Source organism: Ammospiza nelsoni, chromosome 1 (genome assembly GCF_027579445.1).
Source record: "Ammospiza nelsoni isolate bAmmNel1 chromosome 1, bAmmNel1.pri, whole genome shotgun sequence".
Taxonomy (NCBI): Eukaryota; Metazoa; Chordata; class Aves; order Passeriformes; family Passerellidae; genus Ammospiza; species Ammospiza nelsoni.
Window position 1 is genome coordinate 48508322 of NC_080633.1, and position 26351 is coordinate 48534672.

General features: G+C 36.8%; 1 protein-coding gene across 1 annotated transcript; it reads left to right on the forward strand.

Annotated features, from left to right (window-relative positions):
• Positions 1–9244: 9244 nt before the first annotated feature.
• On the forward strand, positions 9245–25308 carry NME8 (NME/NM23 family member 8). Its single transcript, XM_059484689.1, has 15 exons — positions 9245–9277; positions 9371–9428; positions 10279–10385; positions 11431–11502; positions 12529–12645; positions 13556–13622; positions 14829–14905; positions 16156–16248; positions 18257–18402; positions 19724–19899; positions 21447–21591; positions 22367–22471; positions 23165–23313; positions 24353–24497; positions 25086–25308. The coding sequence occupies exons 1-15, from the start codon at positions 9245–9247 to the stop codon at positions 25306–25308; spliced, it is 1713 nt and encodes a 570-aa protein (XP_059340672.1).
• Positions 25309–26351: the final 1043 nt, after the last annotated feature.

The following is a 26351-nucleotide window of genomic DNA, read 5'->3' on the forward strand; positions in this document are numbered from 1 at the left end:
AACCTAAAGCACAGACTGAGACTTCCTTAACACATTGCCAGAGCACCATGTCAAAGCCAGCATGGCCATATCTGCAGGAGTAAACAACAGAGTCCCTAGAGCCTAGTCAACTTTCACATCATGAGCAGATGTTTATGAAAAGTGCTGGCTGTCAGGGATAAATACTTTTTTGAGACCACTCACCACATTTACATATTATTCTAAAAGCTTACAGGCTTACTAAGCAAGTCCAGCACCAGGGAATATTCTTGAACTTGGTTCAATTCAGTAGGATAAATGCAACCAGAGTTTAGTGATACAGAATGGATGCTGGACAGACATTAAAAGGAAAACAAGAAAATCTGAGAACTTCCACTTGGCTTGAGCAGACGTCTCTGAGTGTTTTCTCTCAATATGACTGTAACTTGCTGCTATGGCTATGTTTTACTGCAGGTTTCCTACACACACACAGACAAAATATTTTAAATGTTGTATGGAACCTTTCAGTCCAGCTAAATCACGAGGAAGCATCCAACAAAGACAAATTTCTGTAAATCAGATTCTTCCTTAGGCAGTTGTTTTTAATATAAAATATTCTCTTTGGAACAACTTTCTAAGATTAAGGTGTGTTGAACCCATCAGGTTGCTGTAACCACTCCTGTCTAATCTGGATCACCCAGAGAAGCAAAACAACTGAAGTTGAGCAATGTGGTAGGACACTGGGTCTGGAGATGAAGTTTCATACTGTAACTATTTTGGAATACAGCATTTATATATTCATGTGAAAATTAAAAGTGAATTTGAGATGCAGAATACAAATTTTCTGACTTCATAAAGTGTGTTGGTTAAAACTCCAGATGTGTTTATGACTGCATTGTGCTATAAACAACACTTGACTTGTATTAAAAATAAACAGCTGTCACAAATTTTATACAAGAGAAAAATGCACTTCTGCTATTTGCAAGCAAAGTAAATCATTGCTTATTTGTGTGCTTCTGATGCTGAAAATTTCAGGAAAAGTGGTGGAATTAGGAGGAGCAAAAGCTACAAATTTCTGAGCTTTAGTTAATGAAAGCTTGTGAAGTAGTTATGAGATCTATTAACTGGGCATAATTGAGAGCATTGAGCAAATATAGGTGAAAACTGTGAGCAATGAGATTTTAAAACTAATTTTATCTTTGTTTTCAAAGTTGAAAGTGAAAGATTTATAGCTATTCCTATAAAAAAAATAGACCAGTTGAGTAGATATGAAATATGGAATGTAGAAACGTGTATAACACTATTGTATTGTTTTACAGAGGAAAGCAGTGAAAGTAATATCTGAAAGACCTTTCACTTACTTTTAAAAATATTACTATTTTATCGCCTATAATAATTATTTCCATAATTGAAATAAAGATAGAACCTCTCTCATTTAAGAATCAAATAGCTGCTGGCAACATGATAGTGGTTTAGTATATGTAGAAGAGGAGAAGGAGAAGATGTGATGACCTTATAATTGCATTTATATATTTACATACTGCGTTATCAGTAACACACAGAGCCCTAGAACTAAAATATGCATGGAAAGAGAAAAGATTATAAACTTTCAGTTCAGCAGCAGAGTGAAATTTGGTCTTGAAGTCCATTAAATTTGATCAGTGAGGATAATTTGCTGGGATATATAGGTATTTTATATCTGTCTTTGTGTTCAAGACCCATACAGGGAGAACAAGTTTGTTATGCCTCAACCTCTGTGATGATCCCATGGGACTAGCAGGGTGTTTGGCGCTGGAATTGTTTGCAGTAGGGATCCTTGCCCCGGGAACACCTCCTGGGCACATGAAGTGTACTCACTGCACAGAATACAGCAGGGACACAGGAAGGAAACCATGACAGTTAAAGGCAAATCTGTTTTTGAGATGACTCAGAGGTGATTTCTGATCCTCTAGCACACACTGTCCTGGAAACCCTGGGAGAAACCCAAGCTCCAGCTCAAAAATAGGATGAGTCATCTGGCCACAGGCTTGCTCTGTATCATCCTCTTCCAGCAGGACCTTCATCCACAGATTAAAAATACATCACCAGCAGCATAAAAAACTCGGTATTCCTGCTCACAAGTGGCTACTACACTCTGTCCCAGTGATCACCCTCTTTGACGTATGAACACTCACTACATGACCAAACCTCTGATTTTCTTTTCCCATCCACAGGAACCTATGACAGAAATGGTTGTTTGTGGTTTATCTCATGTTTCTGTCCCATATTAGGGAGGCACATGATATTTATTCCTCAAAATTATCCCCTTAGCAAAAAAGCTGGCCTGTGCCAGGTGCAAAGCTTGGCTATTGCCAGCCTGTACAGCTCTGCTACATGCAGATAAATTCTACATCCTTCAGACAAGTTGAACCAGAATAAACCCTTGGATGGGAAACTGGCACCTGAAACAAGATCCAATATTTTAAATGTTTCTGAATGTCATGCCAGTACTCACCATTTCTAACCAGCAATCTTCTAAGGACTGGGGCTTATTTTTGAAATCTTCAGTTGGCTAAATGGTGTGATGACTTAAGACATTGTATCAAGAACTATTTTCTGGCCCTTATTATTTTATTAACTGAACAGATATTCAACAATTTTTTTAGAAATCTATAGTCTTTTTACTTGAATTGGATCAGAGTCTAAAAGACTCGAGAAAGAGAATAACCAATGTCATTTTTTTCTGCAGAAGCTTGAATGAATGCAACTTGAAGAATTCCAAGTCCTTTGACATGTTCTTTAAGCTCAGAATATTTTAACAAAATCTTGTTAAGACTTAGCCTTCTCAATGTGGTCTGTTCAACTGCCTCTGCCTTGTGCACTCTTTTTCTTTATAAACCACTCGTTATCCTACTTTCTCTTCTAAATGACCACATGTTGCCAAGTACTAGAGAATTTAAATACAAAACCAAAACAAACTTACAGAAGCCAAATTGTGCTCCAATTGCTTGATTATTTTATTCATTATGTCCATAAAAACTTACCTCAACTAGCCTCTGGCAAAGTTTTTAGTGGTTCTTTTACTGTGTCTAATTTCCACTGCTATTTTAGCAAGGAACAATACTTCACAGGCTACAAAATTTTTTATCCAATACAGCTGTGCAGATACTAGTTTGTCCCATGACTGGAGTGTAACAGCTTGTTCTGCTTGGACTACATCACAATTCAAGTCTCCACATAACTTTCCATCATATTTTCAGGTCTGGTATTCTCTAATCCCCTAAATCTTTCCTCAAGAAAATTTTGGTGCTCACCTTCATGTATCAGGATGAATACTTTCTTTTTTTCTGTCCTTCTGGGAATTGCTACATGAATATAGTCATGCTTTTCACATATTTCAGTCACATTTTTCACATGTTCATATTTTCTCTGCAGATGAAGTTCTCCCTGTCAAAACAGGAATATGCAAGAAAATTTTACTAGTTGAAGGTCCCTAAAATATAGAGAGGTCTGAGTTCAGCTGAGCCATCTTAAATATTCTAGAGTTTCCTAAACTGGGGCTCTGGACACCTTTACATTTGGTAAAATAGAAACCACTGTTGTATCTTTACCAGCTACCTTTGGTTAAAAATAGGTATGTGAGCTCCAATCCACCTTTGTTACCTGATATCATGGGTTTTGCTTTTCAATATGCAGGAAGTTTGGGGTTTTTTTTAATTTTCTTACACTTTCTAGATTCCATTGCAAAGACCAGTCTTCTCTATCTCGCTTTGAGTAGAAGGCTGACCTGTACACATAAATATAGTGGAAAACTGTATGTGAATCTGGTGAATCAGTGCATTTGAAACTACTAGTCTGTTGTCAGGTGGCTCAGGTATGATGCAAATAAGAGTTACCAGTTTCTTGAGCTGTTGGAAACCACTCGTTATGTCTCACTGAACTCTTGTGTTCATGGGTTTGCACATACTATGGCTACAAAGGATGTTCCCAAAGTTACACTCTAATATTCTATAAATCAGTATGCAAGGTGTCAAATGTGTTTCATACACTCAAAAGATGAATCAATATACAGACAAAAAATGAGTACATAAAAATATTAATGCTCAAATTACCAAACTAAAAACTTTAACAAAGGCTGTAATTCAAGATAAATAAAAATATCATGCGTGCATCCACAGTTATTAGCCATGTTGTTATTCACATAAGTTTGAGATTCTTTGAGTAAAAAATAAAAAATCCCTGATTTTTCTTGCTCTAGGGAATCAAGTCCCAGAGGTAATAGCCATATTATTTGGGAGGATCAATGCCTATATTTCTAAAGACATCTTAATCACTACATTATCTCCATTCTTTTTCATCTGTTCATTTTATATATATTGCACACTAACATTCATGAACCTCTCTTGTGGTACAAGCTGCAAAAGTTTATGTGTCAGTGACTTCCTTTAGGGCTACTGTTCATGGTGTCTGCAGGGAAAATTAGGGGAACGTACCTACCACTGACAAAGTTGGGTCATTCCTGAAAAACAAGCTGTCAAATCCTTTGTGTCAGTCACCACTTTTGGGCAAAACTAATTGCTCCTCAAACCTCCACAACTGGAGCCTGTGGTGGTCTTGGGCTGCTGCTCAGAAGCCAACTGCCTGGTTTTGGAGTCACCTGGTCTCTCACCCTGAGAGCTCACAAGCTGGTGTGTCACAGTAAGTCCTTACAGAAAATTGTTCATTTAATTATTTTATGCTCTTTCTTTTTCTACCAAAACAGTCCTACTGCACAGAACCACCTGACAGAGATCTGCGCTTGCAGCAGCACAAATCACATTCTTCAGTTTTGCACTTTCCAAACTATAAATGCTATTTTTGATTTCAAGAAATTAAATTGTCCACCATTTCACATACCTCCTTTCTGTTTCGGAGGAAAATACAAGAAATCAGAAAGCTGTTCCACTGCTATCAGATCAGTATCGCTGCTATCAGACTGAATCCAGGCAGAGAGGCAGGAGGAACACTAGGACACATGCAGGAAATCTGCCGGACATGCAGAGAGCACAGATTGAATTCACTGTAGCACCAGTATGCATGTGGACTATAGAGCCACAGAAGACACCACAAAAGTTTATAAATTAAGGTGACCAAGGCCTCTGCTGTATTTACAAGCAGGTAGTCATCAGAGCTGCATATGCAATGGCTTCTGAGCATATAGTAGGGCACACTGAAAGACTTACTAACAGGAAAAATGCATTTCTAGTTTTGTCTCAAGGGTTACAAGTCTCAGCATGGTGTACAACTGCTTTCCATTACTCTGTAAAAGAATTTTAATAATTTGGAACTAGGTCACTCTGGACATTAACAGCTCATGACAAAGAGCAGACCTGAAATCAAGTGGTATGCACAAAATGGAGTAAAATAGTTTAAAAGTTACTCAGAAAAATTATGCAATCAGTCATCATGAAACCATTGTGGTTTATCCATTGCATATTTTCCTTATATTTTTCATATACATTATACAAAACTTGAATCATTTTGATTCAGGGAAAAACCTCATAAACTCCTAACCCCTTCTCTCTGGATGCCCTTTATAATGACCATGAATACTGTTGGTCTACATAAACTAAGTATGTCATCATTAAATTCATTAAAATTTTATAGAATCACACACTCTAAACTAAAGAAGGATGATCTTTTTTTATTTTTTCAGCATTTTGAAATACCAAATCCCTTTACATTAACTATTTTGTGATATCCAAAGCATACATATAATTCATTCCAACAGAGCAGTTAAAGAACAGGCTGTGTCAGCCTTTTTACATTTGGTACATAAGCATTACCTCATTCTAGTGTTTTTCTTCAAGACTTTTTTGCAGGGAGGGGTTTTGTAATGTATAAAACACTGGCTGTTCATTAAGAAAGTGGTCTGGGTAAAAAAGTTAGCAGTTTGTGAAGGAAATTCCAAAAACATAGCCTAGTCTTGAGTCTTTAACTTCCACATGGTGGTTGGGTTAAATAGCTCATCTTCTGTAGTTCATACAATTTTGTATGTCTATGATGGTTTTAAAAGCAGTTTTCCTACTTCATGCAGGAAAATAAAGATTATTCAATGGCACTCCACCACTCCCAAGCAGGCCAATGCAGAGCTTGTACTAGTTCCAAAGTTGGGTTTTCCAGTAAAAAATGTAGGAAGTGATTTATGTTGGCCATATAAACACATTATTTCCAATCTGAATATAAAATCTCTCTTGCCACCTAGCTGATCTAATCCAAGATTTTAGGCATAATCTCAGCATTGAAAACTGCTGCCACTCTGTGGAAACACTGCCTCATTCCCACTACTGCAGAATGAACATCCATCATGTTCAATCTGGGAAGATTTAACTGTGAGGAAGAACATATATTCTAGTACCTCTAAGTACCTCTTGTTTTCCCTACTTTTTTCTTCATATTATTCTCATGAAATAAAAGTTTCTTTGGAGCTTTGCAAGTCACGCTTTGGTGAGCAGCATCAGAATGCTCAAGAAAAGCTACAACAAAGTCACTGAAACTTGATTTTCTTAAGATGTGGTAGACACACCTGACATGACAGCATAGTAGGCCTGGGCAGGGTTTCAAAAATAAATTGGATACAAGTACAATTTATAGTTCTGTAACAACATGCATATGTGAAATGTGTGCAGTTTAGAGACACAAACATTTGATTTGTGAACATTCTCAAGTGCTTACCTTCACAAAGAAATTCCCACCAATTCCCAGTTACAATGCCTGTAAGAGTTAATACATTAAAATAGCCACACTGTACACTGGAACAATTGTGCTTTCCACGTGTATAAATGAGTTTTGCCTTTCTCTTCTGTGACTTTTTGGGGGCTGCTGAGGTGCAAATGTGCATCTTTAAAATGATAACTTTGTTTTGCACCAGCATGATGACCTGCACTGATAGTGTATGAGCATGGGCAGACACCATTTGACTTTTGAGACCCTCTTTTGGTCACCCAAACCACCACTAAAATCTTCCTCTTTTAGTCTCCATTGTCTCACAATTTGCAAGCAAGACAGAGTGAAGGCAGATCATTAATTAGGTGCCAGGACTAATTTTCTCACATGTTAAAAGGATAAGCTTGACTTTCCTTAGGACAAAGAAAACAGAGAAAATGGTGGCGCTTCCTCCCAACCTTTCACTCCATTTCCCTCTCAGCATGCCTGTATCTCAGCTGCCTGTGCCATGTCAACCCCAGACTGATAAAATAGGGTTATGGGGGAGAAATGACCCTTGGAGAAGGAGCAGAGATGGGGCTGGGCAGATAAGGGATGGGTGAGGCCGTTGGGGCCGTTGAGGGGCGGCAGTTGGGTGGCCACAGAGTGTCCCCGTGCGAAGGGCTGCTCCAGGATAGGTGCAAGGGGGCTGGAGGGGTCTGTGTGCTCCTGAGTGGGCTCCCAGCTCAGGGCTGAGTGGTACCCAAGCCATTGTGCTGTGGCGGGCTTACTGTGGAGGGTATGTGTCAAACCACGGGGTACACGAGTGTCTGGGAGCTCTTACTGGTGCAGAGCACAGGTGTTGGCCCTGAACTGGCCTGTGTGCGTGCATTTGTTCACTTACACGTGTTTCTCTCTTTGTGTGTGTTTGTGTGTGTGGGCAGATGATCCACCAGAGTGCCACCCAGGAACTCCCAAGGATCCACTGTCACACACAAGAGCTTATGCTCAGGGTGTTATGCGTCTGTAAGCACATAAACACAGCAGCGTGCCAAAATCTTGCAAACTCTTGGTTGGGTATCTTCATGTATATATGTGTGATGAGGGTTTGTGCTAGGATGTTGAATGGCTATCTGCAAAGACTCTGCATATTTGAGTATTAATTTGAGAGTGTATTGGAGTGTGCACCCAGGTCTATTTTTATGTCTGACTAGTTGAAGGAAGTATCATGGACAAAGGAGAAAACATGCTTGTCTGTCCAGGTTTAATCAGTATAGTACTGACGGCATTACTGAGGGAATGTTATGTGAATGTCATGTGAAAATTTTAATGAAAAGTATAGATGTCACATGTAGTCTTCACATGCCTGTCACATACAGCTACTATGCCAGACTAATGTGCACATTTGCATATTCTCATACAGCAGCATATGTCTGTGCTGCAGTGCTTTGCTTTGCCATCTGAGTGCATATGACTGCATATTTTTAGTTGGAGAGCACGTGTAGAATGATTGCGATGTATAGACCATTTTAATGTATACTGGTTAATGTTTTGCAGAACTGATCTTGCAAAGAATTGATTGTCATTGCTCAGTGAAGAAAGTAACAATGAAAGACAGATTATTTTGATGAAGATTTCCTACTAATATGACATATTTCCATCTGCCAGTTCCCTCTAGTGTCAATAGGCAGCATCATCTCCTTAGAGTCTTTAAAGGATAGGAATTAATGCCATGCTTTGTATCATTTAAAGGATTTGAAGAAAGCTTCCATTTAAAAATTTAATTCTTACTGACACTCTTATATGAAATGTGAAACCAGCACAAGAGCTCTCATATTGTCTTCTGTGCTGTGAAGGGAACAGCTTTGGTGAGTATATCAGGATAGTTCAAATCCTGGACATACTCGCTGGTTAACTTCTCAAGTAACAATGCCAGAGGAGGTCACATTCATGGAGGCTCACTAATTTTCCCTCAGGTCAAGACCACCATTTTATCCAAGAACTCTCGAAACTCAAGCTGCCCATGCTGAAGTCAAACTCCACCTACATATGTATCAGAACTGTTGTTCTGTCCAGTTCACAGTTAATTGTCTATCATAAATATATTAAGGACATTATTAATAAATGACAGAATGATGAATGTATCTGGATTTAGTTATGGGGCACAAGTATGTCATTGCTTTTTATGTACCCCAGCAAACAGGAAGACTGATTTGATGTTATTAGAGTTGAAGCTCTTTAATCAATATTTTTCTGAAATGGTCCAGTGTTACAGCAGCTGTCATCCCATCAAAGTGCCTGTGCTATTCTGAGCAGAGTGATTATAAGCTTGAAAGATTGTTGAGGTCAAAACTTTTGCACACCCTAACAGATTAAGATACTAAATTTTCTTCTGTTTCTTGTGCCATGTGGGTTTTGCAAACAGTTGCATATTTCTCCACAGAATTCCAGAGTGGAGTATTAGCTACCATTATTGTAGGGGCTTCAGTTGAGTTAATTGCAAAGGGAATCAGAGGGCAGTGATAATTTGAGAACCATAAAAATCAGTTCTGTATGTCACATGGTCTTTTAAAAAACTTTAATATGCTTTGGATTTCAATATTTTTCATATAATCACAGGGAAATGGCTGGCAAGAAGAAAGAAGTTCAGCTCCAGGTATAAATCCTAATTACTTGAACAACTTTAGAGGGAAATAGATTCTTTTTCTGCTTGTTTAGAATGTTAAAATGTTAATTAATTTTGTTTCAGACCTTAATAACCAATGAAGAGCAGTGGGATGAAATGCTGCAGATAAAGGGTATAGTAGGTACTAACAGCTGATATTTTCTTTTTAACCTTTCATGGACATATGTGCATGTTTTCATATTTATATATTAGCTTTAATAGATACTCTAGAAGCCTAGCACCATATCTTTTAAAGAAAGGCTATATTAATATATATTTATAAAAGTATATCATAGAGTCATTGAACCATACAATTCTTCCATTTGGAAAAGACTTTTAAGATCATATATTGCAATTATAAATATACAGTAACTTATATGATAAATTCTCATCAAAATATTTATTTAAGTCTTATTTTTATATACTGCTGTACACCAGTGTTTAGAAAATACCTTTCAATATGGTATTTGGTAGGGAGTTGGATGCTTCTGTGTGTAAAATCTTTCACAGACTAAATAATTATTGCAGCATTCTAGAGAGGGCATGTTCCATGACATGCATTATTCCTAGTTTTCAGTTCATTTAGTCCAATAACTGTCTCCTAGCTCTCCTAGGAACTGTTTTTCAGTAAATGGAAAAAATCTGTAACAGGATCATATCTGCAGAGAGATAGTAATAGGCAGGATAAAAATGAAAACCAACAGTGGGAAAGAAGAAGAGAAAATAAAAGCAAAAGGAATATGAGAGAAAGGTTGCTATTTGGATTAATCATCTCAAAGAGTATTCTGAAGTAGGTTTCCAATGTCAAAAGTAATTGAAATTAAAGAGTACGTATCCAGTAATGTATCCACTGAATCCATTGATGAATTCATGACTCATTGTCTAGAAGAGGACTGAGAGATCCACACAAATGCCTTCCCAGCGCTGCTTCAGTGCAAACATAAATGTCTCATTTTATAACTTCTTTGTAATTCCAAACTATCACCTTTTAGTGATAGAAGTGTATCAAGCTTGGTGTGGTCCTTGCAAAGCTGTGCAGAATTTATTGAGAAAACTAAGGATCGACTTTAGTGAAGACAATATGCTACATTTTGCTGCGGTAAGGACACAAATCCTGTGTGCGACCATATTCACATTTAGATTTAAATATATCTTCTGCATATGCAGAGCTTTCATCTTATTGTCCTTATACTGAGTTGCTGTAATTTTGGCCTGGTTGCTTTCCCTGCATATGTCCTCATAAAACTTTGTTTAGAAGTAGATTAGAAATGGCAATAAATATGTAAGAAGCTATGATAAAAAAGAGCTGATATCCCACAACTTTTGTTTTCCTTGATGAGACTGAAGAAATATTTAAAAGCCAGACTATATGACTTTTACTTTCAGGTCTCTGCATAGGAACCTTTGCATTTAAAATTCTTACATCCCTGAAAAACTTGCATAATTTTTTTTGCAAATGTTAACTTTAATTTCATTTTTAAGAAAATGAAAAGGGGAGAAATTTTTAAAAATCACAAAACTGTAGTAGTAAAAATATTTGTTTACACTAGCAGTGTGTATATGTATATATATATATATGTGTGTGTGTGTGTGTGTTTCATACCTCCTATTTAAAGTAGATAAATTTATTTCAAAGACTCAGTTTATCCAAGATGTTGACCAAGTTCATCCTTTTTCATGTTAGTGAAAACTTAAAATTCCATGATGAAAGAACTTTTCAGAAAAAACCATGAATTTTTTATACATGAAAAAGGCAGGGATTTATGTTTGAAGTCTATCTCACGTGCTTTCCTACAGTTGACTGCATTTCACAAAAAAATTAACACACTGGATAAGCTCTTCCATCAAGACTACATGGGCTACTCCTTCATTTATATATGCTATTATAGCCTACATGAGAAAATAGTATCAAGAGAAGATATTTTTCCATGATTAATTGCTGTACTACAAAGGGAGGACAATCCCATATTACCAAAACAGTTCTTTCTTTATCACTACAAGGACTGTCAGTTGTATTTAGGACTGCAGTTTGCGTTTGCAACACCTAAGTATTCAAGAGTGGGGTCTTCCTGTGAGTAAAAAGGTTTTCTTTATATATGCATGCTTACTTATGTAAGCAAATAATGTTTTTTGTCTGACTTCAGGCAGAAGCTGACAACCTTGAAATACTGAAACCATTTAGGAGGAGCTGTGAACCTCTGTTTCTTTTTAGTGTTGTAAGTACATCACATCAGCTTCTTTTAATGTGCTGCCTACTTCTGCCTTAACTTTACAATAGATTTTAAAATAGATGTGAAGCTGTACAAATCCTATCTTTACATTTTATATTATGTAGGATGGTACTGTCTGGTGTTGTTTGCTTGAGCCATTTTCCATGCCTGAATCTGGTGGTTCTCAAGCACATTTTTGTTGTAGCTGTTGCACGTAAGGCCACAGAAGAATTGTGGTAGTCACTGTTTTGGTGGTTAGTGGGAAGTCCAGGTAAGTTTTCCAGGTTTGCCTTACATAAAGTGCCTGCTTGTGGTTACACTGAAATTATTTTATGCACTGTTTTCATCATAGAAAGAGAGTTTACATTTCCTGGCATTATAAGATTTTTAAGATAACAGATAAAATTGTGTTTTCACACTTGAGGAACTGTAGCAATTAATCATATATTTATTATCTCTCAGTGATGGGCACAGAAAGCTGGTTCTCCTAGGACTGCTCACTTAAGAAGAGATGGGGGTTATTTTAACTTGAGGGTGACAGGATTTGAATTTCCATAAGCAAGGACCAAAGATAATGACACTTTCAGGACTCTTTCAGGTTTGAATCTGAATGCAGCCTAGAAATGTTAGCAGTATTTTTGGTCACCTTTAGCTTCACTGCTGTGCACCTGAATGTGGTAGAGAATGCAGTGAAAAGTCACACACACACAACAAAAAAAAGATGGAAAACTCCATGTTACAGAAATTAAGAACAAATAAAATCCGTATTTGCATTTGTTTCCAACTGTATTATTAGTATTGAGCCTAGAAATAAACATGGAAAATTTGGTAAAGAAGGAAACAAGGAATTAAATGCACAAAAGTTTCATTCTGAAATAATAGAGGCAGCAGTAGTTTTGGTGTTCACTTCAGTGGTCATAAGAAATTATTCTGTAGCTGGAAAAAATTAGCAAGATATTGCATGCTTCAAAATTTCAACTAAATGTGTAAATCAAGTGATGAAAACTCAGAGTGTTATTTTCTCTTCAACAGCATGGTAAAATTATTGCAATGGTGAAAGGTGTAAATGCTCCTCTCATAACTAAGATAGTAACAGATTTAGTGGAAGAAGAGAGGCAGATTGCAGCTGGAGAGAAGGAACGTGCTGAGGTACTCACAAACCAGATACTTATGCATAAATGTATATTTTTATTGCACTTACACTGTTTCTCTAAATGTCTATGATGGTGTCAAGATAATGTCTAATTTTTTCCATTTTGGTCCTAACAATAAAATTACATATAGGATGTGCCTTTAAGAAATTAAGTAAAATTATCTGGGTCCTAAGACACTTTTCAAGATCACCTAGCCCAACCCCTCTTGCCACAGGCAGTGGCACTTTTCACTAGATCAGTTTGCTCAAAGCCATGGGGGATTGCTCTGTACCTGATGAATCCAGTTTGCTACAAAAAACAAAGGCCAAGTGTATTCTATCACCTTTGACTCCTGACTTCCAGGTAACATGAGGACACAAGGACAGCTCAGTCTGAGCTCAATAGCCTGCACTGTGAAAGATCCCACTGTTGGAATTCACAGTAGCAGCATCAATCCTCCCTTGTTGCTTGTTCTCCTCAGAACTCCCAAATTTCCATTATGGTACTTTATATAAACTTGACAATTTTACAGGTTAGCCTAGCAATGCAAGAAATTGAGAGATGGATGAAATGCCACTAGCCCATAAATGTTTTAGTAATCTTTTTTCTTTCTTGACTATTTTTTATATCTAACTTAGGAACTGCATCATATGAAACAAAGACATGGGAAATAATCGAAATAATCATGTCTCATTGCCTGTTTTGTTTAAATGGAGATAAAGGACTCCACTTAGAGTAAAAATAGCTTTTTAACAAACGGAAACTCAGTTAAGCAAAATCAGACTGACCAAAGGGCCTTCTAAGAATTGCTTGCTTTCCAGGGTAGCAAAATTGAGATAAATGTGTTGTAAAGATGTGACAGCTGTGTTTGCTGACCTTGCTTTTTCACTGGTGATGTACTTTTACTCCATTTGCAATTACCTTAGGTAGAAGAACTCGTTTTTCATGATGAAGGTTCATCAGACGGGTCTGGTGAGGAGGTTGTGGAGGAGGGTAAATATATTTGATGTATTTCAGAAGTGTTAAAGGGAAGAAAGAGAACAAATATCTTTTGATTAATAATTGTCTATGTCTAGCACTAATAGACCTTCTTTGGGTGTGTTAACAAAATGCTGTCATTGAGCTTTCTTCTGTAAAGAATTAATGTACTGGGCTGTCAGCATCAACATTTTCAGCCCCACACTGAGAACCTTCAGACTTTAGACAAAAGTAATGTGTGCCAGGGAATTTTCCTGTGTAAAGTTAAGGCCCTAAAGTCACTTCTACACAGTCCTTGTGTTAGCTGTGTACTTCTGTTGAGGTGGAATACCAAGATGGGGCCAACCTGAGAGGATTGTAAGAGTTAATCTGTGAAACAATGGCATGCCTTCTCTCAGATTACTCTTTCACCAGATTAGATTTAATAACAGATTTTTTAAAGTACATAAATCCATTGTAGGAGGATAAGCTTCCAAAACTACTGAAAAATAAGCACCATCCTGTTTAAAAGTCCTGTCTGTGATTTCTCTCAGGTTTTTCATTACCTGAGACCTCCATCTTTTCTATTTTTATTGTTATCTGTGGTTACTGAATGTTCCTACTCTTCATCTCTGCAAAGAATGCCATTCTACAACCCTGAGATGGAACAAACTCCTCCATCCTCTCCCTCTTCTTGATCTTGTTTTTTCTTTTCCCCGTGAGAGGCATTAGATCACAGTCATGGCATCCCTTTTCCTTCCTCTTCATGTTTTGATTTGGTTTTTTATTTAATTGTATGGTTCACCTGACAAATTCCTGACCTCAGCTTTAGCCTATATTTTTTCTCATAAACCCTGTGAGACCTAGAAGTACAGTATTATCATTTAGCAATTATCTACAGACTTCATACTAATCCCCAAAATCTAAACATGAAAGAAAATCAGAAAACTGAGCTTTAGTTCATGTTCAGCTTCAGGTTAGGGGGATCTCTCAGACACTGTAATACACTAACTTTTGGCAGGAATATTTTCCTCAACACATGCAGTTGCTTAAGTGTTTGTACTATTGGTAACAAGTAGTAGTCTGATGTTCCCCTTATCGCTATCTTAAATTATTCCACAGTTTTTGGGATCTGATTGAGTTACAGTCAGATGCTTAACTGTAACCTTCTGGTCCAGTAAAGATGATTCCCTTTATTTTGATGAATATATTACTTAGCACATCATTTTTTCCCTTTTTCAGAAATAGTCACTTATTCTGTTGGAATTATAAAACCTGATAATGTCTTAGCAGGACGTGTAGAAGAAATTAAAAGAAAGGTAGAGAAAATTTTAAAATATTCATTTATTCTATTTATTTAAGAGACATAATGGCAAAATGTAAGGTTAAGTAGATCCTAATTTATGCCCAGACTTTGGAACAGAATCTGATAAAGCTTCTCTGCTAAGGATGATAATAGCACAATAATTTTTACCTGAAATAATATGACATTCAAATCTATACTGTTGCTTTAATATTCTATGCCAGCAGAGGTTAGACATTGGTTCATATTGCTTCTGTTATGAAAAAATATAAAGCCTTATGACAATATATATCAAGACCAAATTAAAAGAATTTTAATAAGTATTATGACAGGGACAGTGACCTTTGCAGGAAAGGGAATCAGAGTGCTATATGGGTTGTTTCTGCAATTACTTAATTACTTTACCTTAGCTGAAAAGAAAGGAAGCTCAGTAAAGGGAAAAAAAAAAAGAAAAAAAAAAAAAAAAAAGCAGTGCTTGAAAAGAGTTTAGCTGGAGTAGCTGCTACTTGGCTCATGAGGTGTGTTCGACACAGGATGCACAGCCAGCCTTGTCAGGGCAGGCTGAAACCACTCAGCAGCACCACAGGGGCTTTTACAGAGCAGAGTGCTGGTGCACAGGTTAATTTTGAATTTTGTTGTATCATCAGTACTGGCGCTGGATACTGCCTTGGCTGTAAAAATACCAGTATATGGTACAAACCTCGCACCAATGGGTTGGGAACTTTGATGCAAGTCGTGTGCCTCTCTCACAAATGCTTGCATTTAGTGCAGTAACCCAGCTTAAAACAGAAAATCATAAAGTAGATTCAATTTTTTCCTCATTTGCTGTTTCTAAAGCCAAGTAGTTTAGCCTAATACAACAACTGTTAACAAGTACACATTTGTGTGACTACCATGGTTAGAATACAGTTTATAATTTCTTGCAACGTAAGTTGCATGTTGACCACTCAGAGTGATCCAAAGGAGTTTAATCAATGTGAAATAAAAGGGATTATTAACTTTTGGATGAATGTACTTCATACATTGAACTGCACTATATTTCTTCTCAGACATTAACTTAGGGGTATTGTAATCCTGAAGTGAAGTGCTTTGAAAGGCTGGAAGTTCAGTTTAGACAAAGATAGAGAATATTTCATTCTGAATATTTCAGAGAATTTAAAATTTAAGTTAGCTTCCAAAACCAATTTATTTTTAGATTTACAATAACATATGATTTTGTATGTATCTATTTTCAAATGCCCCTAAGTAATAAGTGAATAATTGCAGATTATAGAAGCAGGATTTGGCATTGAAGCAGATGAGGAGAGAATGCTTACTGAAGATCAAATCAAAGTATTTTACTCCCGGAAAAAAGATGAGGTAAAACCAAACTAAAAACATAAATGAAAGGCTCAGGTAAAACATATAATTGTTACTAGATGTGCTTGCAAATCTCTGTATGGTAAATTTTAGGTATATTGAAGAACAGAATTAATGTAGATTTAGTACATAAAAAAAAAAAATTCCTTCTCCCTTTTTTCACTGACTCATATAAATATCACTATGTAGCAATCTAATATTCCAACCAAATTAAAATGACCTCCAATTAAATACTAAAAGATTCATTTCTTCTTTTTGTTATCTAAATGTGCATGATCCTTAGACATGGGGCTAAATTTATAACACTATTTATCAAAATAAAATTATACTGATTTTAAAATGTGTTATGACAGGCATAGTGACCTTTGTAGGAAAGAAAATTAGAGTGCTGTATAGATTATTTCTGCAACTACTCGACCTTGGCTATTAGGTGCTGAAATATGGCACAAACCCAAAATCCAATGTCATCTATATGAGAGTGTATATCTATTTGACATATATTATTCCAGCCAGAAAATAAATTATATTACATATTATACTTTTTTTCTTTCTAGATTTTATCATGGGGTTGTTCTGGGAATAAATATGTGCACAGGCAGAGAGGGAAAGCATCTCAGCCAAAATCTATTATTTTTTTGTGTCTTGTCCTATATTAGGGGACAAAAAATAGCTAAAGACAGATATAAAGTTCAAGAAAATAATTAAATTAGGCTGTCCACCATTAAATTGCAGTGGTCTAGCAAACTGGCACCTGGATATGGTCATATTTTCCAGCAGTGTGATAACTAAAATTAACTGCTCAGAAGGATCTCAGACCAGAAATGAAGTTCCTTAGCAAATATTTTTACCTTCTGCTATATGTGTAAGAGAGACATAGGATGGAATTCTATTCAAACAAAGAGTTTGTTTGATTTTATTAGAGGGAGCAATGGAAAGGTTCACCCAATCTGAAGGAGAAGGTGGGAAGGTGTTCCTGTGGCATTCCAAATGAATAATAGCGAGATGAGATGGCTCCTGCTAAAGTCAGAGAGAAAAAAGAAAACTGACAGTAATCACAGATGGCTGCACTATGGTTTCAAAAGGAAGTAACAGGGAGATCTTTTAAGAAACCATGAAGAGTTTGGTTTTAGCAAAGCTGGGATTGTAGGTTAGACAGAGGCAATTTTGAAACAGACATAAAATTCATCTTCATGGGAATAGCAGCCAAATTTGAGACTAGTTTGTTCATCTTGGGAAATGGGTTAAGAATATGCACAGATGTGAAGATAATTGAAAGAGAAAAGCAAAGAATTGAAAGCATAGATATGAATACTTCATCCTTGTATTACTAAAGGAAAAAGCTACCATATGCAATGACATGATGCTGGCTGATAAGGATTTAGTCAAATATTTAAAATGAGAATAGATATCCCCAATAAAAAGGTGACATACAAAAATGAAATAAAATTAACAATTCACACCATAAGTTTCAAAACTTATTTTTCTGATGGATATCTACTTTTATAAGATTATAAGTTGAATCTGAAGAAGTGAAAAGCACATAGCAAAGGAAATGGAGAGCCTACAAATGTCTTGCAAACAGTTCAGTGTTCTATATTTATAGCCAGCTACATGACTTTTAGTTTCAAAAATTATTCATGGAACTGTATTGCAGTTTCTTATGTCACACAACATGCTGTATTACAAGCATAACAAGTGATCACATTGAATTTCTAGATAATTTTCTTCATTCTTGTCATTTGCATTTTAACCTGGAAGAACATCTAGTACTTGTTTAAAGCAGTTATATGACTTTCTTTATCTCAATTTACTTTCTTTTTGGACATTTGATAATGTTGTCTCAAGTGATTGATAAAAAATATCTTCCCAAACAATATATCAGAGTTCTGAGGAATGTATGTGAATGCCAGTTTCAGGAACAAGAATGTATGAGTTACTTTTAAAGCATAATTGTCTCATTTCCAATGACAAACTCAGAGTTCATAGGGGGGAAAATTTTGTTTTTTAGCCTGACTTTAACGCATTCGTTCAATTCATGACGAGTAGACCATGCCATGTTTTGATAATCACTAAAAAAGAAGCAACTGGTGCTATTCCTCATTGGATAGAACTACGCAAAAAAAGTGAGGCTGTTGAGCTTGAGGAGCCAATCAAGTAAGTACCAGTGAAAATGTGTATCCATGATTCAGTCAGGGCTCAGAGCACACCATAAACCAAGGCACGTTCCTACAGATGTGCCCACGTGTGCAGGTCCAGGGAGCAGGCAGAGTTCTTTGCCTAGTCCTTCACAGGACCACCACCAGAGATGCAGCCCCAGTTCTCAGGGCTGAATTCCCTTTTCTGAATGGGAATTCAGAAATTCCTTGCTTCCTAGTTAAGGATGACGAGGCAAGGTCATTGATCTCTTTGAACTCACCCTCAGTGGGTTCTCAGAACAATGGGAACAATGACACTCAGCGCAATGGGAACCCTTCAAAGCTGATGTAGTCCTTGCAATTCTAGTTCACCCATGCCACGGGACTGCCTGCACTGCCTGCACTGAAGGTTGCACTCTTTCCCATGTTTGCCCCTATGTTCCTTGGGAAGCTGTAGATATGGCCAGGGCAGACCTGAGACATGCTCTTCTCCCTGGGAGCACTGTAAAAGTCAGCAGAGAAAGGGAAGCATACTGGGTTGGTGTCCCCACCCTGGTCCAAGATACAAAAAAAATTGTAAGGATTAGCTGTTCACAACCATGGTATCTTGAAAAGTGTGTTTTTCTTCCATGCCAAGGGCTTGAGGAGAATTTAAAGGATGATAGTTGTATACACAGCCTCAGAAAACAGAGTATTCGCAAAAATTCAAATATCAGATCAAGTTTTATATTTAGACAAGACGTTTACTTAATGCAACATGAGCTTAAATACTTTGTCCAAAAATTAATTTGTTATTTGCAATTGACATTTTTGTCAATGCCTGCTGCATCCCTTTCTGCATTAACTAATTACAGCTGGGGAATACTGCATTTTCTACAAGTGGCCAAGAGGGACTTTATTTACACAGCTAAACAAACAGGCAAGAAAAAATGAGAGGTGTCTCTGTTATCAACAACTCTGTAGTACTATCATTTTTATGATCATGCTGTACATAAATTAAGCACAAGACTTCTATTGATCATTTGTTATACACTGTACACTTGTCAACAGTAATTCTATCTCATGAAACAGAGAAACTCTTTTGGATAAGCCAGAGGGGAATTTTTAAAGCGACCTGGCTGAGGTTTCTCCTTCAGAGCACATGATCATGCACTTTTTGAGAAGATTAATAATTTTCTTCTCAGAAATGTTACTTTACTCATTAATCTGAATTTAATAAAAACTTAGTTTCACATGCTGTTCTTACGTTTCACTAAATTTTAAGAAAGTGTGTCTTCGAAAATTCAGCTTGTTAACACTAAGCAGTGACTTAAACACTGTATTACTTCATGTTTCATCAGGTTGACACCACTCAAGGAAACCGACAGTCTGGTAAATTTATGCGATGTGCAAGACAGTATTGAAGATGCCAGCAGACAGCTTGCCTTCTTTTTCCCGAATTTTCATATTGAGGAGGGAGGACACGCTGAAAGGACTTTGGCCATAATTAGACCTAAGCTCTTGAAGGAAAGGCGAGGTAAGTGTTAATAACTGTATTTTCTATCAAGGGTATATAAAACACATATTTTGAATTTTGAATTATAAATTCTAACTCAATTAATGAATTTTTTTTTGTTGTTATACTGTCTCTCCAGCATTAGGCCAAGAGTAATCTTTGGAATGAAGTTATGAGGTTAATTGTTTTAGAAGCCCCCTCGAACCAGGTCTCATAAGCTCTTGGGGGTCTATAACACACCCAAGATAGCTCAGCTACCCTTGGAGGCATAAAAATCAGCAGGATGGCTTCTGTTGCAGTGTTGGAAACAAAAAGGTTTAATAAAAGGCAAAATAACAGAGAAAAACCAAGCCAGGTGCCAGAGGTTCTTGCTCCTAGTAAAGCACCTCCCAAAAGTGATTAGTTTCTTTGTTCACTTCTTTTTCTACTAAATTGCCCAGGCGGGACTTTTTGGCTCCTGTCCAATTGGCTATCCTTAAGTTTGAGGTGAAGTCCCCCAGGCCTATGAGGTGGCTTTTTCACGTAATCGAGGAGAGAAATTTCTGGGCCCCTTTCCTTTTTGAGGGGACAAAGGATAGTTTTGTCACTCCCTCAACAGGGGGCACACTCCTACAGTTAATGTTTTTCATATCTTGAGAATGCAAATGTCAATGATATTTCGTTCCTTTGATTGATTTTTCAAGAAATTCTGCCGATGAAATATTTCTGGAAGACCTGTCTGAGAAGCTTGTATTTTCAAATGTGGTATAAGGAACTAGATTTCTCACCATAACAAAGTGGCTGATATTCTTGAATAGCAGACTCAGGACAGATGAATGGCAAGGGGAAAAATATCCAACCAAAGATGTTCTATGCTGCATGAGGCAATGCTGCTCCAAGGCAGTTCTAAACAGACAGCATTTCTACAGATTAAGTTAAAAAATCTACCCCATTACATGAAGCCTCATCCAAACAAGTTTACTTTTCTCCTCAGTCATATATTTACATTTCTTCCTAGATTTCAGACAGTATTTTTATTTCTAACTTGAGAATCCCTGTAGTTGAGCAATATTATGTGCAGAGAGCTGAAAGACTACAATCTTGATCTTTCCTTGTGAATTTATGTTACTTATGGTTGTCTAGCATGTCGCTTAGAGCAGCAGTTCTGCAGTTCATGTTTCAACTAATTACAAATTAATTTTGTAGGTAATTTTGGCATGTGCCAAATACTGCTAACTTACCCATGTGGTCTTGCAAGACTTAGTTAAATAAACATTTCACCTATTCAAATTCCTTAGACCTTCTTTTGCTGGTAGTAACATGTATCATATTTCTCAGTCAGGATTTCCTACTGATATTTTTTTAAGCATGAGAAAGCCTAAGTATGAAGAGGATCAGTTTTCTGAGTGTCCAGGCAACTAGTGATGCCTCCTAGCAGTTGCTTTAAATTAGTTTCCTGTTCTTGAGTTAGGAAACAAATTCACCCATAAAAAGTTTAACATTATCAGTGAAAAGTCCGTGTCATTTTTCTATAAGTGTTCAAATGAATGAATGGATGGCAATTAGCATTATTTAAACATATTTAACAGATTCCATCATTCAAAGGATACAGGACGATGGTTTCCAAATAGCAATGCAGAAAGAAGTAATTCTAACTGAGGAGCAAGTACGTACATTTTACCAAGAGCATGTAGATCAAGACTACTTCCCAGTCTTTCTAGAGCATATGACCAGGTAAGATTGAAATTTTCACATTAAATAATTGTTGAATCAGAGACTCACAGAATGGTTTGGGCTGGAAGGGATAATCATTGCCCATCTAGTTCCAACCCCCTGCCACAGGCAGGGACACCTTTCACCTGAATAAGTTGCTCAGACTCCCATCCAACCTGGCATTGAACACTTCTTGGATAATACATGGGTACAAGATACACGTGTCTAAAAGTTCAGTAAAACACAAAACAGGAACAGATAACTGCAGATAATGGAATAATTTCCAAGTACAACAAATTAAAAAATCAAGCCTTTAAAAGTTACTAGCTACCCCATATTGCTGTATGTATGATGTCTCAGTGGCCAAGTCCACCTGATTTGAGTGAAAACAGCTTAGGTCTGCTCTGAAAAGGCTGCACTAAGGTTGTCTGTAAGACAGCTCTGAAATCTTCAACCAGGCCAGGTGCTGGATAACTTGGGGAAGAGAAAGAAATCATGTTTGGATATTCCCTTCATGGCTGGGGCATGATCAGTCTTTCTCTGTCTTGCCATTGTGTGACAAAACACAGTAACTTTGCAATTTAAATTCATATTTAAGCCCCATAAGCTTTTATCAGCCTGTACCTATTTAAACGATCAAATCAATTTTAAAGTCCCCCAATACTGGGGCTCATTTTTAAAAGTTCCAAGAGTTTGGAGTTTTGTTTGGGTTTTTTTGTTATTGTTGGGTTTTTTGTTTGTTTGCTTGGTTTTTGTTGTTTTGTTTTGTTTTAATGCTACTTTTCCCCTTGTACAGTGGTCCAACTCTTATATTGGCTCTAACACGAGAAAATGCTGTAGCACACTGGAGAAGTTTACTAGGCCCAAAGATCCTTGAAGAGGCTAAGGAAAACCCAGAGAGGTAATAGTCACAGAAGTAAAGCATCATTCACAGCTTTCAACTTCCCCTCACATTTCTCATCTCACTCCACATTCCAACTAGTGTAACTGTAGTGCCACCATCTGGAAACAGACATGCATTTCTGCAGTTTTTCAAGCTTCTCTTGAAGGTAGCAGTGTATTACACATAGGAACCTCAGCATTTTTTGAGATATAATGGCTGCTAAACAGAATTAAAATCTGAGTTTCAAAAAGCGCAATGAACTGAAAGGGGAACTCTTGAGCCAGAGAAAAAATGCTGGTAATACACATTCTTAATGGGGGGGAGGAGGTCTTAAAATACCACCATTATTTTTTCTTGAAATACCACTAAGATTTTCTTGTAGCTTATTGAAAACTTTGCATCAGTAGAATATTTTGTTTGTAACTAAGTTTCTCCTACACAGTTTATAAACAGACACCTTAGTTCTGCCTGCTTATCACTGCTTTAGAAAACTGCAATGGTATCACCTTACCTGCTGCTGACAGAAGTGCCATCTCATTAAGAAATAAGTGGTATTTCTTGGAAATACAACAACACCGGTATTGGGAGGGAGGGATGCTTATATTTCCAATTTCCAAATCAACAGTAATTTATATTCCCTGGGTTGAAGCTAATTATAGTTCAGAGCTCAAAATTACTATTAAGTAACTTCCCTCCTACAATGACTCTTAGTCTGCGTGCAGAGTTTGCGTTTGAGCATCTACCTATCAACCAGCTGCACGGCAGCTCTACACCCAGTGATGCTCAGAAGGAGCTACAGTTCTTCTTCCCTGAGGAACACACCTTTGCAGTAATCAAACCTGATGCAGCTACTCCTAAAGGTAAGGCATTTAGATAGTATAGGCTGTATCTAGTGATGCAATCATTTCTGCAAAGGATTAGCAATGCACACTACAGTAAATCACATCAAATGCATTCTTTGATTCTCTGAAGTACATTTTCTGTGCAGAGAAATCCTTTTACATGGCTTGCATAATTCAGATACAGATCTCAAATGTGACATTTCTTTTGCTTAAGCTGCCTACGGGTCTTTCTTTGCTAGAATAGTGATGAATTGAAGAAAAAGAGTTCCTAGCTAAGTTAAACTGTTTAAGGGCCAGGCTTACTTACTTCTGAAAACTACCTTCCCAGCATCTTTATTAGACAAAGAGAGGGACTCTTGCCAAACCTGTATTACTTATTTCAGGCAGGTATCTCTACTGACTCAAAAGGGTCATTGCTCAGTTAGACGCATTCCCATCCTTGATTTAACTTCCCATCCGTGATTTAACTTACTGTTAGTCTAAGGGAATAAGGAGAAAAAATCAAAATTAAAAGAGCACTATGCACAATTCAGAATCTTGCCCTAAGGATATTTGCTGCCACTCTTTAAAAATCCTCTACCTAAACCCCCTCCTTAGCATTATTCTATTCTGTCCTAACAAATTTTGGTAGTCTTTCTAATGGTAATTCATTATTGGCTTTTGTGAGTCTATCTTCCCCTCTTGTGAAAATTCAGATTGATTTAGGCCAGCCAGCTGATGTTTGATACAGCTTTACAACTACAGTCCACACTCTTCAATGTGAGAAGTAACAGTGAATGCTATTGTCATAGTTTATTAAAATCTGTGTTTGATACATGCATCAAGATGGATAATGCAGTGACAATGGTTTCTGCCTATTTTAGAGGACTGTTGAAGTGTTTCTTATGTTTTCCATATTTGGTTTGATATTGTAAGAATTCTAATAGCTATTGGTGACTTTTTTTAGAATAAGGCATCCAGTATTTTCTGAAACTTTTAAAGTGTTGGTGTTTGGGGTTTGCGTTTTTTGCATCTAAACCATTTCAAATCAAAAATGACTTGTTTGTCACTCTCCTAGATGAAATTCTGAAAAAAGTTAAAGAGGCTGGATTTAACATTGCGAAGATAAAAGAACAAGCTTTAACTCGGGAAATGGCTTTACACTTTTACAAGGACCACGAAGGAAAACCCTTTTTTGATGACCTGGTGAATTTTATGACACAGTAAGTGTTTTGGTTTACAGTACTGAGGTATGTAAGTAGACATCACTCTTGCTACAGTGCCAACAAAACATGCTACACCATAACTGGTGCAAGGATTTTACAACCTGTCACTCTTTCTGGCAAGTTTAGTGGCTTCTAGCAAATAATACTCTTCCTTTAAAAGGGAGATTTAAAATTCTTTTCAAACTTATGGATAGTTTTATTTTGGATTTTATTTTCCCTGAAAGGGAACTCCTTTCCAATGGGATCCTTTTTCTCTTCATGCAGGGCAAATATTTTCCTCATAATTGTAGCTGATAAAAACAGTATGTATTGTCTTGCTTCAGAAATTATTGGATGAGAATGCCTTTTGGACAAGAAGTCCAAATCCAAATATCAGATCATCACAATCTCTTTGGCTTTCAACTATGGGATTTTTCCTTAAACAAAACATGCAGGAAAAATTTTTAATATTTAAACAGTTTAATAAAATTAAGATAGTTCAATGTTTATTGTAACCCTTCATGGTACCTCTGACATTAAAGCTAAGTCTGCATCTCAGAAACCTCAGAATAGTTTAAGAGATTTTTTTTTATATTGATTTTACAGGGGTCCATCAGTGATAATGGTCTTAACAAAGGAAAATGCTGTGGAAGAATGGAAAAAACTCATGGGTCCAACTGATCCAGAAGAGGCAAAGAAGACCTGTCCTGAATCAATTAGGGCTCAGTTTGCAAACGAAATTTTGGCTAATTCTGTTTACGGTTCATCTGATATAGAACAGGCAGAAAAAAGCATTCAGTTTGTATTTGGAGAGCTGGATGCAGACTAAACAATTAAGAGACAGTCTCTGAAAATTGATATGCATGCAATTAAATGGATTTATCCACCCAACCACTACATTTAAGACTACATAAACACACTTATTTTTCTTCAGAGTCCATCCAATTTTAGTTGAGAAAGTTTTGTTATCAGCTCTTCCATACTGCAAAACATAGCAAGGTAACAAGTAACACCTGCTAGGAGTTTGGCACTAGTAATAGTTTCTTTATGTAGGCTTAGTAGATGTTTTTTCTTTTATCATTTTAACAGATTTATGTGTTTCCAATAGTTCCAGGATTCTAAAGTGTTTTGTGTACAGCTATCTTAAAAAGAACAAGGGCAAGGCTCAAGGAAGGTGGCTAAAACACCATTAATGGCACTCCAGTGGTGATGTGGATTGAGTTCTGCAGTTCCAAATGTGAGCCAAACAGGGCTCCTGGACCCACTGGCCAACTGTGTGTGTGTGCATCCCTGGTGAGACTGCTCTGGGCTGTTAAGGTCTATTGATTCCCTCAGGACCCTGAAAAACATTTGCATTATTTGTTTATTCATCCTTTTCCTAAATATCTTCTAAGGATTACTGTCACAGGTAGGATAATAAACTAAAAGGTTCTTTCCAGTCCATTTACTTAATTCAAATATATCAGAGGAACTAAAATATAAAGCCAGCTCTTACATAACAGCTATTCTTGACTCGTACCTCCTTGCCAAACTAGCGAGTTCATATCCTGTCCAGTCCAACTTGGCTGGCCTTCATGAAGAACACAAATATTATTCTGCAGCTGATGTATTCTCACATTTGTTGTCTAAGTCTGTTGAAGGTGGAGGTTCTAAAGAATGGCATTCACTTAAAGCAATTTACTTGCATCATTGATTTTAAGTGTGAAGTCTAGAAAAAATTAACTCCTTCTCATACTTTCTTTATTGTTCCTATTGTATTTAATACAACTAGCTGCTATAAAGACCTTCCTGACAAATATTTCTGTTGCGATGAGGCATTTGTTATTATAGACATTCCTCCAGCAGAAGTTGGACTGAGCACTCTCCTGGTGG